Source organism: Dermacentor silvarum, chromosome 3 (assembly GCF_013339745.2).
Source record: "Dermacentor silvarum isolate Dsil-2018 chromosome 3, BIME_Dsil_1.4, whole genome shotgun sequence".
Classification (NCBI taxonomy): domain Eukaryota; kingdom Metazoa; phylum Arthropoda; class Arachnida; order Ixodida; family Ixodidae; genus Dermacentor; species Dermacentor silvarum.
In genome coordinates this window covers 19,191,006-19,207,288 of record NC_051156.1, presented here as the reverse complement: position 1 = coordinate 19,207,288, position 16,283 = coordinate 19,191,006, and the positions used below count along the sequence as shown (strand labels likewise).

Sequence of the window (16,283 nt, the reverse complement as noted above, 5' to 3'; positions counted from 1 at the left end):
AAGACATCGACAGCGTTTGGGCTTTCAGCTTGATTGTTATCGGTGAAGTAATAACCTTGGTCTCTAACTTGTCAGTAAAGTCTCCACTCGGTCGCGGAATGGTCATGACGGTCATGACGAGAGCTTCGATCAACAGTGTCTTGCAACTATGAACTGAACTGAGAGTGACAAACACTCACCGAAAAGTCTTCTCGTCATGATGCCCTCCAATATGTCCTACTGTAAGAGACTCGTGATCGCGTACTTGACAATTTAGTTTCTCAGCCAATTGCTCGCTCACAAAAATGCGCTGGCTGCCTCCATCCAATAAAACGCGAACCAGCACTTTACTATCCTGGCCGGCTGCCCAAGCAACAGCTGTTTGGAGGTGTATGAGCCGTTTGGAGGTGCCAGTTCCAGTCATCTCGAGTTGTACCTGTTTAGGGAATATCTGGGGTGCGGCGGTCGATTTCATCAACCTAGGGTCACACATTGTTTCCGCATGGCGTCGATTGCACTTTCCACATTTTATCTTTCTTGTGCAATTTTTTGCTCCGTGATGCTCCAGGGTACAACGGAAGCAGCGACGTGCACCTAGAAGGCGTTTTTCTTTTCCTCGAGAGGAATTGCCGAGTCGCACGGCTCTGTACAATGGGTCGTTGATTCACAGAAAAAGCAGTCCTTTTTGACGAAAGGGCTTAGTGGATGAGGTCAAAGACTGTGGTTAAGCGTTGATGGCACGGCAGTCTTGTTAAGGATAAAGGTCGCGTTGTGGATGTCGCGCTAGTGCATTTTTGCACTTCAACGCGTCCTCTTGCACAGAAACATGCAGGACTGTTCGTTCTCGAGACTCTATTTCTGTTTGAATAAAAAGCAGCAAAGACTTAATGCTCGCCTTCTGTTGCTGGGTGCGCTGTACTTGTTCGCCAGTGCTTCCAACTCCTCCCCTTTCCTCGGAACTCTGGCGTCCGATGGTCTTGTTGAAATCGAGGACACTATCGCGAGGAAACGATTTCAGTAGAATGGGGTATAGCATGGACAAATAATTATCTTGCGGTACCCCGATAGTCTTAAGGGCACGTGTCTGGGACTGCACAATGTCGTAGAGGCTTCCAAGTCCACGAAGGTCATTGGAGGATCGAACGGGTTGCAAGTCGATGACTGGCTGCATGTGATCCTGAATGATTAAGTCGTCCGTAGCAAAGTGCCGCTTTAGAATGTCCAGGGCATCACCGTAGCAGCTTGCAGTTTGTGGCAGTCCCGCGATCGCCAATGCCGCGTCGCCGGTCAAGACCGAGCGTAGATAGGTGAACTTGTCGACGTCGGTGAGGCCACTGTTGTTGTGGATCAGTTGGTTGAACTGTTCCCAAAAAGGCGGCCATATTGATGGTCGGCCATCGAACTTCATAAGCTCGATCTTCGGAAGGTGAACACCAGGTTGCTGCGTGCATTGAGCGGGTTCGTTTGACGTCGACGGTGACGAACGGTTGAGTGAGTCATGAAGCTGACGTATACAGTATTTGAGCTTCGCGGACGTCGCGGTGGCTCTTGATCATTGTAGTCTACAACCCAATCAAACTATGCTTCAGCTTCTGTGGTAGACAGCAGAGGTACGGTGTCGGAGTCAGTTGCCCTCAAGTCGGTGTGAAGATGATTGAGGCGTTTACTAAGGATGGAAAACTGCTCTTCCGTAACACTATCTTGGCAAAGCGTTGATTCGATGTCGTTAATAAGCCGCGTTAGCTGCGATCTCTCGGCTTTGCGCTTGAGCTTGAGCGCTTCCATGCTTTCGACTCCACGGTGAGCAGCCAAAGGTCCGTACGATGAATCGGTAGGCAGGAAGGCGATTACCTTGATACCATCGATGTGGTTTGCTGTTCCGATGAGTTTCGGCAACACTGGAAGGATATCAAGCCTCCCATTGCATAGAAAAATGAGTTTATTAGGAATAAACCGTGAAACGACTCCGTGGGCAGCTGCTGTTGCACGTGGTCCAAAACATGAGGGAGCTTCGTCCCCTTCTTTCTCGCTCTAGATCCCACACACGTAATGCGACTAAAGCCATATCACACACCTTTCACTGCGGAGCTTCAGCACCGGGATGGTGCTGCCGGGGGTGATGTCCGCACTTTGGCAGTGGCGGCAGCATCTGACGCATGTCCGCTGAACCACGCTTCTTTTGAAATATTACAGCCTGATTGCCGATGCTGTGAGCCCACATCACCGCACGGATTTCCCTGCCATAGATCTGCTATCAACGCACTCTTCGGAGCGCCCCCTGAACCAGTGGCTATATCAAGTCCTGACAACCAATTTCCTGCGCACTTTGGCAGTGGCGGCAGCATCTGACGCATGTCCGCTGAAACACGCTTCTTTTGAAATATTACAGGTACGGTGGCTTTCTGCCTCGTCTGCAAACTTTACCCGTGGAAGCGTCGGGCGCTCGTCGCAAGACTGTGGTACTCGTACCCCATCTTTGGCCTACCCCGGTTTCAAGCATTTCAACTTTACCCCCGGTTGCTTCTGCCATTTGCAGCCTGATTGCCGATGCTGTGAGCCCATATCACCGCACGGATTTCTCTGCCATAGATCTGCTATCAACACACTCTTCGGAGTGCCCCCTGAACCAGTGGCTATATCAAGTCCTGACAACCAATTTCCTGCGCACTTTGGCAGTGGCGGCAGCATCTGACGCATGTCCGCTGAAACACGCTTCTTTTGAAATATTACAGGTACGGTGGCTTTCTGCCTCGTCTGCAAACTTTACCCGTGGAAGCGTCGGGCGCTCGTCGCAAGACTGTGGTACTCGTACCCCATCTTTGGCCTACCCCGGTTTCAAGCATTTCAACTTTACCCCCGGTTGCTTCTGCCATTTGCAGCCTGATTGCCGATGCTGTGAGCCCATATCACCGCACGGATTTCTCTGCCATAGATCTGCTATCAACACACTCTTCGGAGTGCCCCCTGAACCAGTGGCTATATCAAGTCCTGACAACCGTTTTCCTGCGCACTTTGGCAGCGGCGGCAGCATCTGACGCATGTCCGCTGAAACACGCTTCTTTTGAAATATTACAGGTTAGTCACATCTTTGTTTGCCTTTTCTGACGTCCGCTACTTGCCGCTGCTGCCGTTGCTGCCACAGTGCGTTTTCTTTCTTTTCTTATTTTGTGAGCCATGTCGTCTAGAAATAAGTCTGACGATATAGAGAAGCTTGTCCGGGATTTCCGGAAAGAATTTCAGGACACAAGTTCGGCTCTTGAAAGACAGCTTAGAAATCAACATCGAGAGATGACAAAAAGCCTCGAGTTTTTTAACAAGAAGTTTGAAGACATGACTGACCACTGCAAACAATTGCAGGAAGAAAATCGGGAACTTAGAACTCGAAATGAGGCACTTCTGAAGGATTATGTGGAACTAAAGAACCAGGTTTCTGAAACTGACAAGAGAATGATCACGCTAGAACAGTATTCCCGTAACAAAAACATTGAACTAAAGAATGTACCACTTCCTACAAATGAAAACTTGTTTCAAATCCTTGAGGTGCTTGGAAATGCGATAAATGAACCCATCGCGAAAAATGACATTGATGTGTGCCACCGTGTTCGTTCAAAAGATAGCTGCCCGCCAATCATTGTTCAATTCAAAAACAGGTCAAAACGCGACTCTGTTCTTCGCAAGGCACGAAAGCTTCGTCCTTCCGTGGCCGATGTCGGCTGTTCTGGAAAATCTCCGATATACATAAATGAGCATCTTTGTCCAAAGCTCAAAAAGTTGCTTGCCATGACCATTGAGAAAAAGAAGGAAAAGAAATGGCGGTTTGTGTGGACCACAGACGGTAAAATACTTGTAAGAAAGACTGAGTCTTCGAATGCGCTTCAAATAACATGTGTTGCTGACCTAGTGAAGATCAATGAACACCTGCAGCACGAAGGTGTTCATCATTAGCTTTCCCTCGTACATTTTTTTTAAATTCCACTCTTGAATGATGGATCCAAATTTCAAATCGCCAAGTGATTTAAATATACCTGTCTCTGTTAGCGGCCATATATCAGCTCTTCATGTAAATGCCCAGTCGGCCCGGAACAAAGAAGACGTCATCACAACCTTTATAGAAAGTTTTAAATTTCGTTTTGACGTAGTTATGATGACCGAAACTTGGTATACAAGTGAACTGGAGATACTGCAATTGCCTGGTTATAAGTCTCACTTTCTAAATCGTCGCGGTAAAGAAGGCGGTGGTCTTACGTTAATGGTTCAAGACAGATTTGAAAGCGAACTGCTCTCGAATTATTCTCGAATTACAGATGATTACGAAATTCTTACGGTAAAGTGCATATATGGTATTTTATCAGTTATGTATCGCCCACCAGGAGGGATGCTACCTTCATTTTTATCTTTTTTAGACGAATTTCTTGCTTGGATTAACGACAATAATTACAAACTAATTTTGGGAGGTGATCTTAACATTGATTTCTTGAGCAACTCAGCGCCACAGGCTCAACTTACCGAAATGCTCGTAGTAAATGCGTTGGTAAACGTGATAAAACAACCGACACGTATACAGTTAAGTACGTCAACATGTATTGATGCTTTTGTAACAAACTGTCAAAATCAGAAAATTGACTCAGGAGTTCTCGGATCACATATTAGTGACCATTTGCCCATATACATAATACAAAGCTTTAACAAACCAAACTCAAAAAATAAACATGAAAAGTCTGTCACATACCGTAACGTAAACCAGGAGACATTGCAGCGTTTTCGTTCAATTTTATTAGCTACAGACTGGCGCTCCATCTATAGCAGTGGTAACGCAACTCGCGCGTATGAACTACTAATAGACAAAATTAAAACAGCCTTCACCGTAAGTCTTCCTTACATAAAAAAGACCCGTCCCCGTAAGGCAAGAAAGTCGTGGCTTACTTCGGAATGCTTGAAGGCTATCATCGATAAAAATGCACTGTTTCAAAGGTTCCTTAGGTCAAAAAGCGCCTCCGATTTACAAGCGTTTAAGAAACATAGGAATAAAACAAATAACCTTTTGCGCAGACAAAAAGAACGATACTTTTATAACTTGTTTAATCACGAAGTATCTAGAAAACGGGAACTTGTCTGGAAAAGGCTGAATTCTTTCTTAGAAGGTTATTCTAAAGAAAACACTGGCCCCACTGAGATTAAATTAAATAACGATACATTCACTGGCCGTAAGCCAGCTGACCTTTTTAACAATTTTTTTGCCTCTGTCGCAAGCAGTGTGCATAATACCTCCTGCATGGAAGATATGCCTTCGAGAACACGTGAATCTGCGTATTTGTTTCCCGTCTCCCAGCCAGAAGTTGTAGCAATGTTCTTATCCCTCAAAAATTGCTACTGCCCCGACCCTGATGATCTACAAATTCGACCGGTCAAGTACGTACTTGACATCATTGCGCCAGCCCTAACACATGTGATCAATCTAATCTTTTCTTCTGGCGATTTCCCGAGACAGCTACAAGTTGCTAAAGTTACCGCTATTTTCAAAGGCGGTGACAAAAATAATGTATCAAACTACAGGCCTATTTCCATACGGCCCATTTTTCCAAAGCTATTGAAAAGTTAATACACATAAGAATGAATAGTTTTTTGAGTCGGCATAACATCAGAACGCCGTTTCAATTCGGCTTTAGTAAAAAACGTTCCACAGAATCCGCGTTACTTCTTCAAAAAGAAATCATACTAGGTGGTATTGAGCGTCAACTTTACATAGTTGGAATATTTATCGATTATTCAAAAGCCTTTGATCGGATTAATCATACCACACTTTTAAAAAAGCTACAGCATTACAGATTCCGTGGGGCATTTTTCACACTTATGCAAAGCTACTTGAGTGATCGCAAGCAGCAGGTACAACTTAATAACTATAAATCAAGCTTTCGGTCCCTAAACAGCGGAGTACCGCAGGGAAGCATCCTAGGGCCTCTACTTTTTAATGTATATATTAACGACGTAGTAAGAATAGATGAAAATACCCAATTTATAGTTTATGCTGACGATACTAGTTTGTTTTTTTTAGGGTCAGATTTACCGGAAATTCAAACCAGAGCAAATAACGTACTCGCGAAACTGCATACCTGGAGCTTGAACAACTCGCTAACTATAAATACGTCAAAAACAAAAGCGGTTTTATTTAGAGCTAAAAGCAAGAAAGTCAACTTTGATTTAGCGCTTTTTCTTGGTCCATCAAAAATTGAGGTGGTTCCTGCTGTGAAATGTCTTGGTGTACTCTTTAATGAAAACATGTCCTGGGATTTGCAGTCTGATTCTGTTTGTTCCAGTCTTTCTCGCACGGTTGGTATATTGCCGCGACAACTTGGCCACATTGAAATTGCGCGCCCTTCGTATTGGACAATGTGCACGCCGTTCCGTGGTGTTGTTCAGCAGCAACAGGCAGCGATATTCGTGGCACGAGCAACCAGTTGGACCCGGCTCGCATGCGCCACGCGCACGAGGCAGGACTCAAGAAGAAAGAAGAAGACGGTGGGACGCCAGGTTTAGAACGCGACTGCCGGGCATTCTTCACAACCGCAGTGACTTTAAGTCGTGGGCACAGGTTCGCCCTTATTAAATATCGTTGTTTTCTTAACCTGTGTTCCTCAACATCGTTACATTTCTGGTGGAGGTGCGGGGTATGAGTCGAAGCCCCACGAACGAAAGTCAGCGTAGCCCCGACCACCAGCGAGTCCATCCCTTGGAACTGACACCTGTGCACCAGCGGACCAGCCGCCGTCTTCGAGGTGACTCGCCCGAATTCGGCCCTCTTCTCTTCACGCCAAGGGAAACTTGGACAACGGACGCCGCCACAATGACTAGCCAGGTAACACCGGCACAGCTGGTCGTAAGCCAACCTCGCAAGCCGCAAACATTCCATGGCGACTCGTTCGAAGACGTGGAAGACTGGTTGGAACTGTTAGAGAGAGTGGCAAGCTTTAATGAATGGAATGAGAGACATAAGCTCCGTAACGTATATTTCGCTTTGGAGGACTTCGCAAGAACGTGGTATGAGAACCACGAACCCTCTTTGTCCTCTTGGGAGGAATTTCGACGACAACTGCTAGCAACATACGCCAGCACGGATTGTAAAGAAAAGGCGGAAATCGCCCTTCAAGCTAGGAACCAGCTCACAAACGAGAACGTGGCGATGTACATCGAGGACATGTCCCGCATGTTCAAGCGTGCTGATCCCACCATGAGTGAAGATAAGAAGCTGCGCCATCTCATGCGGGGGGTTAAGCAAGAACTCTTCGCAGTTCTCGTCCGCAACCCACCGCGCACGGTCGCAGAGTTCCGAACCGAAGCAACAACCATCGAAAAGACGCTGGAACAGCGGGCTCGGCAATACAACCGGGAGGCAAGCTGTGCACCTGCCCATGTCTTCTCTGGAGGCATGCCGAACGACCTTGAAGTCCTGCGGGAGCTCATCCGGTCACTGATCAAGGAAGAGCTCAACAAGTTGCAGACACCTCAGACTCCAACTGCACTATCTATCGTCGACGTTGTCCGGGACGAACTGAGGCAGGTCATAAGGGATCCAGAGCGTGAGCCACAGCCGATGCGGCGCACCCCTACGTACGCCGACGTACTCAGGCAACCCGCGGTACAAAGTAGTGGAGCAGTTGCCACGACCGTTCCCTACCCGTCGACAGTACGCAGTGCACCTCGTCTGTTGGAACCACCGGCTGCCTATCCACCTCCAGCACGTAGTGCGCCTCGTTTTGTGGAACAAAGGCCCCGGAAAAGCGACGTCTGGCGTGACCACGAGCGCAGACCTCTGTGTTTTCACTGCGGAGAAGCGGGTCATCTGTATAGGTTCTGCCCATACCGTCAAGCTGGATTAAGAGGTTTTCCTTTAAGTGCACCATGCCCCCGAAACGGTGAACGGCCAGCAGAGATAGAAGAATACTTGTCCACGCGCCAAAGCCCCATTGCTCCTCGCCAACATCAATCACAGTCACCGTCGCCCATGCGCTACCGATCGCCTAGCCCACGCGCGTCTCCAAGATTGCCTAGGCGTCGTTCACCAAGCCCACTCCAGGAAAACTGAAGCAAGCGACCTGTGGAGGTGAGGCCGCTGATAACCAGAGTTTCGAAGATCCTCCAACACGGTTCCAGTGCGATGACGAGATAATTACAGTAAACAGATGCAGGAACGAAACGATTACATCAGATTTGCGGTTGATAATAGACGGATGCGAGCTGAATGCCTTAGTCGACACCGGCGCTGATTATTCAGTAATAAGCTTCAAGATGGCGAAGAACCTAAAAAAAGTTGTGACGCAGTGGACTGGACCGCAGATACGCACGGCAGGCGGTCATCTTATTACGCCCCTTGGCCGATGCACCGCAAGAATTACGATAAAAGGCTTCACCTATGTTTCTGACTTTATTGTACTGCCAGAATGTTCACGGGAACTTATATTGGGAATGAATTTTCTACAAGCTAATGACGCCATAATTAACCTACGTCGGTCCAGTGTGTCTTTCTCGACAAAACAAGCTATACCTGTGGAAGAATCGGAGGAGCGACGTCTTGCTGCACTACGCGTCGTTGATGATGATGATGTAACTGTGCCGCCACGCTGCAGTATAATGGTTCTTGTGGAGAATGAAACATTTTGCGACCGTGAAGGCAGAGCGGATGGAAACGTAGAGCTCTTTTTAAACAAAGGTATTTGCGTGGCTCGGGGTCTTGTGCACTTAAGCAATGGCCGTGCAAATGTCGCACTTACGAATTTTGGAAATGAATTCCAACACATCGCACAAGGAACATCTATTGCCATTTTCTACGAGTTCTGTGTAGCGACCGAATTATGCAGCCTAACGACAACGTCAACTGCTTTGCCAGGAACCTGCAGTGCCGACAGATCAATTACCGTCAACCCAAGACTCCCGGAAGCCCAAAAGAGACAGATACATGCCCTGATAAATGATTTTTCTGACTGCTTCTCTACTTCATCGAAGGTACGGCGCACGTCTGTTGCAAAGCACCGAATCATAACAGAGGACGCAACAAGACTGGTATGCCAGCACCCGTATCGAGTTTCACCAAAAGAAAGGGAGATCATCAAGAAGCAAGTAGAAGAGATGCTTTCAGATGACGTTATTCAGCCTTCCAGCAGTCCATGGGCGTCTCCCGTAGTGCTCGTTAAGAAAAAAGATAACACACTTCGATTCTGCGTCGACTACCGTAAATTGAACAGCGTAACTAAGCGGGATGTATACCCCCTTCCTCGTATCGACGATACGTTAGATCGGCTCAGATGTGCAAAGTTTTTCTCTTCCCTGGATCTCAAGAGTGGTTATTGGAAAATAGAGGTGGATGAGCGCGACCGTGAAAAGACAGCATTCGTAACCCCTGACGGCCTCTACGAATTTAAAGCTCTCCCATTCGGCCTCTGTTCCGCGCCTGCAACGTTCCAGCGAATGATGGACACTGTGCTCGCTGTATTGAAATGGCAGTCGTGCTTAGTGTATTTGGATGATGTGGTTGTATTTTCCGCAACATTTGACCAACATCTAGAGCGACTGCGACTAGTATTAGAAGCTATTCGCGCAGCAGACTTGACAATTAGGCCGGAAAAATGCCAATTCGGCTTCGATGAACTTCGGTTTGTCGGACACGTCATCAGTACTGAAGGCGTTCGGCCAGATCCGGAAAAGACAGCAGCCGTTGCGAGGTTCCCGAAACCCAAAGACAAAAAGTCAGTGCGACGTTTTTTGGGTTTATGCGCATACTACAGAAGATTTGTGGAAAACTTTTCAAAGATTGCTGAGCCCCTTACAATACTAACAAGAGAAGATGTACCTTTCACGTGGAAAAGCGAACAACAAGACGCATTTGACGAGTTAAGAAAACGCCTGCAAGCTTCTCCAATCCTTGCCCATTTTGATGAGACAGCCGACACTGAAGTTCATACCGATGCAAGTAACGTCGGCCTCGGTGCCATACTAGTGCAGTGGAAGAACGGCCAGGAGAAAGTAATTGCTTATGCCAGCCGTAAGCTCTCGAAAGCAGAGACAAACTACTCGGCAACCGAGAAAGAGTGTCTTGCAGTCATTTGGGCAATATGTAAATTTCGACCCTACCTCTATGGTAGACCATTCAGAGCAGTCAGTGATCACCATTCGATGCACCATTAAAGGCCACCGTGCAAGGGATTGCAGACGGAGAATTGCGTGCTCGGGCTGCAGAGGTCGTCATGCGTCTAGTATTTGCGTCCCAGACAAACTAAACCGAAAGGCCCATGAAGACGTGAAAGGCAGCAGTACGACTGTATGCGCAGCTACAACTAAGAGCAACGAAAGAAGTGACGCTTTGACGTGCGTGCTCCTACAGACTTTCCGAGCATGGGCAGTGACAGATTATTCATGCCGTTACATCAGAGGCGTGTTCGACGGAGGAAGTGAACGTACGTTCGTAACAGAAGCTCTTTCAAGGTGGTTAAAGTTTAGGTTGTCTTGCAGCTTGTCAATGTGCGATTCTGTATCTCGGCATGTGAAGTGGGAAGTCTGTGTATCTTTATCCTTTTCCTTGAGTTTTTCAGTGAGCAGGGCAAGCTGGCGAGCCTGGCTGTCCCTCTCCACAAGCAAGTGATCACGCTGCTTGAACAGGTTCTCCACTGTGGCTGTCAGCTTGTCGACTTCCCTCTGGAGCAACTCCAGCCGACTCAACAACTGCTCATCTTCTGCAGACGATTGGCTTGCTTGCAGATTCATGACTCGTGAGTTGACTGGCTTTGACGACAAGTGCTCGGTGCTCCCTTGAAAGATCCATCCGAACTTTGAGTTCATAGCGATGAGTGTTTCCTCGTTTCCCGGTCTGGAGAGTTCACCTGTCATCACCGCCCACATCTGGTCTGAGCCAATTAGTACACTTACTCCGTTTTCTCTTTCAATGGACGGGTGGATCAGTTCATCGGCGATATCGTGGCCGGTTCCTTTGAATGATGTGACGAACGAAGAAGTCATCGTGTTGGTCGATATGTCTCGGCAAATGTGGGGTATCTCGATGGCTCTCAATGCAACTTCAACGTCGGAATGCTGACTTTGGAGGTGAAGCTCAACGATGCGAAATCTTTTCGGTGTGCAACTGCTCGCACTGGCGAAAGCGTTTGTTGCTATGGTATCAAAGCCAAGACACCTCAACTTTAACCACCTTGAAAGAGCTTCTGTTACGAACGTACGTTCACTTCCTCCGTCGAACACGCCTCTGATGTAACGGCATGAATAATCTGTCACTCCCATGCTCGGAAAGTCTGTAGGAGCACGCACGTCAAAGCGTCACTTCTTTCGTTGCTCTTAGTTGTAGCTGCGCATACAGTCGTACTGCTGCCTTTCACGTCTTCATGGGCCTTTCGGTTTAGTTTGTCTGGGACGCAAATACTAGACGCATGACGACCTCTGCAGCCGGAGCACGCAATTCTCCGTCTGCAATCCCTTGCACGGTGGCCTTTAATGGTGCATCGAAAGCACCGCATGTCGGCGGCGAGAAGTTTCTTCTTCTCTGACAGCGATAGGTCTGTACGGCAAGACTCCGTCAAATGCTGCGTTGACTTGCAGAAAATGCAGCCCGTATCCGGAGGTGTTTTTGAAGCTTGGTTATGAAGCACTGATGACGTTGGGATCGCATTGTCAAACTGGCGGTTCTTATTGTCTCTAGAATGAGTCGCCTCGTCAGCTTTGCTGGCTGGCGAATCTCAAGGATCTATCCGGACGACTTGCAAGATGGAGCCTTGGGCTGCAAGAGTATGATATTACTGTCGTATACCGATTCGGGAGGAAACACAGCGATGCCGACTGTTTGTCACGCGCACCAGTCGAGACAACTGTGTCAGAAAAGGAGGATTTCCCGTTCCTTGGTATTGTTGACGCGTCACAAATCGCTCAACAACAACGAGATGACCCGGAATTGCTACCACTTATACAGCGCCTGGAGGGACTCGACGTTCAACTCCCGCGTGTTTTCTCTAGAGGGCTATCCTCGTTCTGTCTGCGAGGAAGTGTCCTCTACAAGAGAAACTTCGAGAACAGCGAGACAAAGTTTTTACTTGTCGTACCCACAGCTATGCGAGAAGAAATTTTGCATGCATGTCACGATGAACCTTCATCTGGACACATGGGCGTGAGCCGTACATTCGCCAGGATTCGTCTCAAGTACTACTGGCCTAAGTTATTTGCATCCGTACAGCACTATGTGAAGACTTGTCGCGAGTGTCAAAGGCGCAAGACTCCGTCCGTAAAACCGGCAGGCCTCCTCTAGCCAATAGAGCCACCAAAAGCCCCATTCCAACAGGTCGGTATGGACCTCCTTGGACCCTTCCCAACATCATCTTTAGGCAAAAAGTGGATAGTTGTGGCCACGGACTATCTGACCCGTTACGCAGAAACTGATTCCCTGTACAGTGCAACGGCTCTCGAAGTTGCAAAATTCTTTGTCAACAATATCATGCTCAGGCATGGCGCTCCCACAGTTGTTATTACCGATCGTGGAACAGCCTTTACTGCGGATCTAATGAAATGCTTGTTGCAAATGACACATACTGATCACAGGAGAACTACGGCGTACCACCCGCAGACAAACGGTTTAACTGAACGCCTCAACAGAACACTGGCTTACATGCTTTCGATGTATGTCGATGTTGAACATAGGCTGTGGGACGAAATTTTGCCGTACATCACCTTCGCATATAATACGGCAGTTCAAGAAACAACACGAGTTGCCCCATTTGAACTTGTTTTCGGCCGAGCAGTAACCACAACTTTGGATGCTATGTTGCCTTTAGACGAAGAAAGCAATAACTCATCTGACCTAGATGATTTCTTACAAAGAGCCGAGGAGGCACGACAGATGGCAAGGTACCGAATACGCCGCCAACAACGCATAGACTCCTGCCGGTACAACCAGCGACGTAGTGAAGCGCATTATCTGCCCGGTGACAAGGTGTGGGTATGGACCCCAGTGCGACGCCGTGGACTGTCTGAAAAGCTTCTCTGCCGTTACTTCGGCCCTTACGAAATACTTCGTCGTATAAGCGACGTCACTTACGAAGTGAAATCCGCTGGACACGAGAGCTCAAGACGGCGCAACCCCACGGAAGTTGTACATATCGTCCGCATGAAACCCTACCACGAGAGATGATGAAAAAAAAAAAAAAACGCGAGAACTCACAGGAACCACTACGTTTTCTCACGCATCGGGCCGATGCGTTAAGGAGGGGGATAATGCCGCGACAACTTGGCCACATTCAAATTGCGCGCCCTTCGTATTGGACAATGTGCACGCCGTTCCGTGGTGTTGTTCAGCAGCAACAGGCAGCGATATTCGTGGCACGAGCAACCGGTTGGACCCGGCTCGCATGCGCCACGCGCACGAGGCAGGACTCAAGAAGAAGACGGTGGGACGCCAGGTTTAGAACTCGACTGCCGGGCATTCTTCACAACCGCAGTGACTTTAAGAGGTTCGCCCTTATTAAATATCGTTGTTTTCTTAACCTGTGTTCCTCAACATCGTTACAATATTATCGCGCACACGTTTTCTTTTGCCTGAGAAAGTAAAACTGTTATTGTATAACTCACTTTTCCTTCCAAAACTGTGCTATTGCTACCTAGTCTGGGGAACCACCACAATTTCCAACATTCTGAGGATTTCTAGATTACAAAAAAGGGCTGTCCGTTTGATTGTCAATGCTTCGTATAACGCGCACACAAGGCCCCTCTGTAAAATTCTAAACGTAATACCTGTTGACGACTTGTACGGATCTTTACTACTGAAACGCTACAAACAAGGCATTAAAACAAACAATCTGTGCTTGAAAGAACTTGCTAATTTGACTGAAAGATTGCATATTTATGACACGCGCGGAATCACTTTTTGGTTTACGCCACGGACCCGTACTAATTATGGCCGACAAATGATCGCATATACATTGCCTACTCTTTTAAACAACCAGCATTGTTTTCTGTAATGGTGCTGCTATCAAGTTTTGATTTTGTACTGGAAAGTTTCTCCAAGTTTTCATAAATTTTGAGGTCGTGCAGAAAAGTATATATTTGCTTTTCAATGTTAATTTCAACACTGTTAGTTTTATTTTCCGATGTATAGTTTTGCCATTGTAAGCTTGTCGCATAGGAACTTTTTTGTTGTTGTTGCCCCAGTCAAAGTGCAATTATCGGGTACAGACCCCGTCAAGCGCTTTTAGTCTGTGCCCCCAGCATTTTGTACATGTTATAATGTACCATAATGCCGAAATAAAATGAATGAATACGGAACAGCCGCCACAGTGTGGCTGCACAGAAGAGGAGGACGGCTTGATATAGCGTCGCCATCTTGGCCTCCGCTGGCTTCCGTGTAAATAGCCTTGGGCATCAGCTACACATAATAACCTCTAAAGCCGGGTAATTGAACCCGTGAATTTTTTGAACGTCTAAACTACTTGAGCACGAAACACGTACAAAGTGTGATAAATTTCGAAGGACAAATTTCTTCCGTAGCTTGCATAACGTTGCACGCTGTGTTTGAAACGGAGTATAATTTGTGATCAACGCACAGAATAGCTCAAGTGCAGCCCCGAATGCGAATAATTCGCAACTGGCAACAAAGCTGGCTGAACAACTACTGTGAGGCCGAAATTCAAGTTTCGTACAAAAACGTTTGATGCGCGCGTTTGGCTGTCGCTGACCATTTTTCGGAGTCGGGCAAGGGTCAAGCAATGACCCATTCACTGGCCTGCCTCTCATGGCGATTAGAAATATTGCTTTTAAAAGCCCACTGCGTCTCGCTGCTCTTGGAGAAAAGTCCTAGTGGAACTTATTTGCTTTTCTTAGCGTCGGCGAAGGAAGACAAGCTGCACAAAGACGCACCCATAGTCGGTGCCGTTGAGCGCAGCGTCCCACAGCGAGCGACTGACGTACGAGCGGGCCACGTAGTAGACCTCCAGGGCGTTGCCGTCCTCGACCAAGGGAACCTGCGAGTGTCAATCATATTGTCACGTCAATTGGCGCCGCGATGAGTGCGCTGTGCGAGCCGCCGTTGTCATTTGGTCACAGTGGGCTCGCGTCAACCGTGTTTATTCGCCCTTGACGCCTTCGTTCATTCAGGGCACGACATAACGTACCAGAAATCTCCAGTATCCAGCGCGACAACCAGGAATGCGAACTGTAGTTGAGAGCCCCAGGGTATTAAACATACTTAGACTCCCGCGTCATACTGAGAACTCTGGCGAAAGATGAGCCACTGCTACAGTTTCCATAAATATCCGGAGAACGTCAACCATCATCTGAAGCTTGATGTTTGCATGCAGAAGCCGCGGTTTACTGCACTTGGCCAATAAGACGCGCTTCTTTGACGAGCCCTGATGTTCTGATGTTGCCTTTATTCAGTGAGTCTTTATCAAAGGTGCATTTTACAGCAAAGCTCTTAGCGAGGCTAGAAGCACTCGAAAACGCTATGCGTGTTCGTTACGATTTCCTGAAAGAATGCAATCATTTACCAAGTTTATATTTATGGAAAATGGAGGGCATCTAAGGAATGATTTTGAAGTGTGTGGTTTCATCATAGTCGAAATGAAAATTGCTAAACGTACGTTTAGCCGCGCTAGATCAGACGCTTACGAAGTGTCCGCGCTTGTCCTGGCAGAACCAGAGGTGGCAGCCATATGATATTTAAAAAGGTCAGTGTTGATTGAGCGGTAAATGCGAGAGAACTGCGTTGGCATGACGAAGCACATCTTTGAGGTTCCGGGTTCATGATTTACAACGCGTTCACCATGACGAAAATGTGCGTTGTTCAGGAGATCGCTCGACACGCGTCCTGCGTCTTCGAGGAGCGAAGCAGACCACCGTGTGTGCAGTGTGACAAAGACAACGTTGGCCAAAGGGCCGAAGAAAACAGCGAATAAAAACGTTGTCCTTCCGCCAACTTGGCAGTGCTACAACTCGCTGTAAACAGTTTGAATGTATATTTTCATTTACACCGATTCCCGTGGCATTTTGGTGGAGGTGCGGGGTCACCTCCACGCTATTTGTGCATATCGTCGTCGTCATTTATTCATACGACTCATCACCATCCCTTGTCTCGTGCGGTGCTTCGTCTCTGCCTCGGGCGACTGCTCGGCAATAAAGGCATCGCATCGGTCGACGTCTCACAATATATATATATATATATATATATATATATATATATATTGTGAAGATGAAGTGAACTTGGCCTCTGGAGCTCGCAAAGCGAGCTCCAGGAGGACGAAGACGACGAGGAGATAATAGAAGAGCCG

At 47.6% G+C, this 16,283-nt stretch overlaps 1 protein-coding gene across 1 annotated transcript in view; it reads right to left on the bottom strand.

Annotated features, from left to right (window-relative positions):
- Positions 1–16,283, bottom strand: part of LOC119445361 (neprilysin-4) — a 191,880-nt gene that overhangs the window by 135,455 nt on the left and 40,142 nt on the right. The window contains exon 5 of the mRNA XM_037709669.2: positions 14,875–14,978. Within this exon, the coding sequence (XP_037565597.1) occupies positions 14,875–14,978 (104 nt within the window). The remainder of the gene's footprint in view (positions 1–14,874; positions 14,979–16,283) is intronic.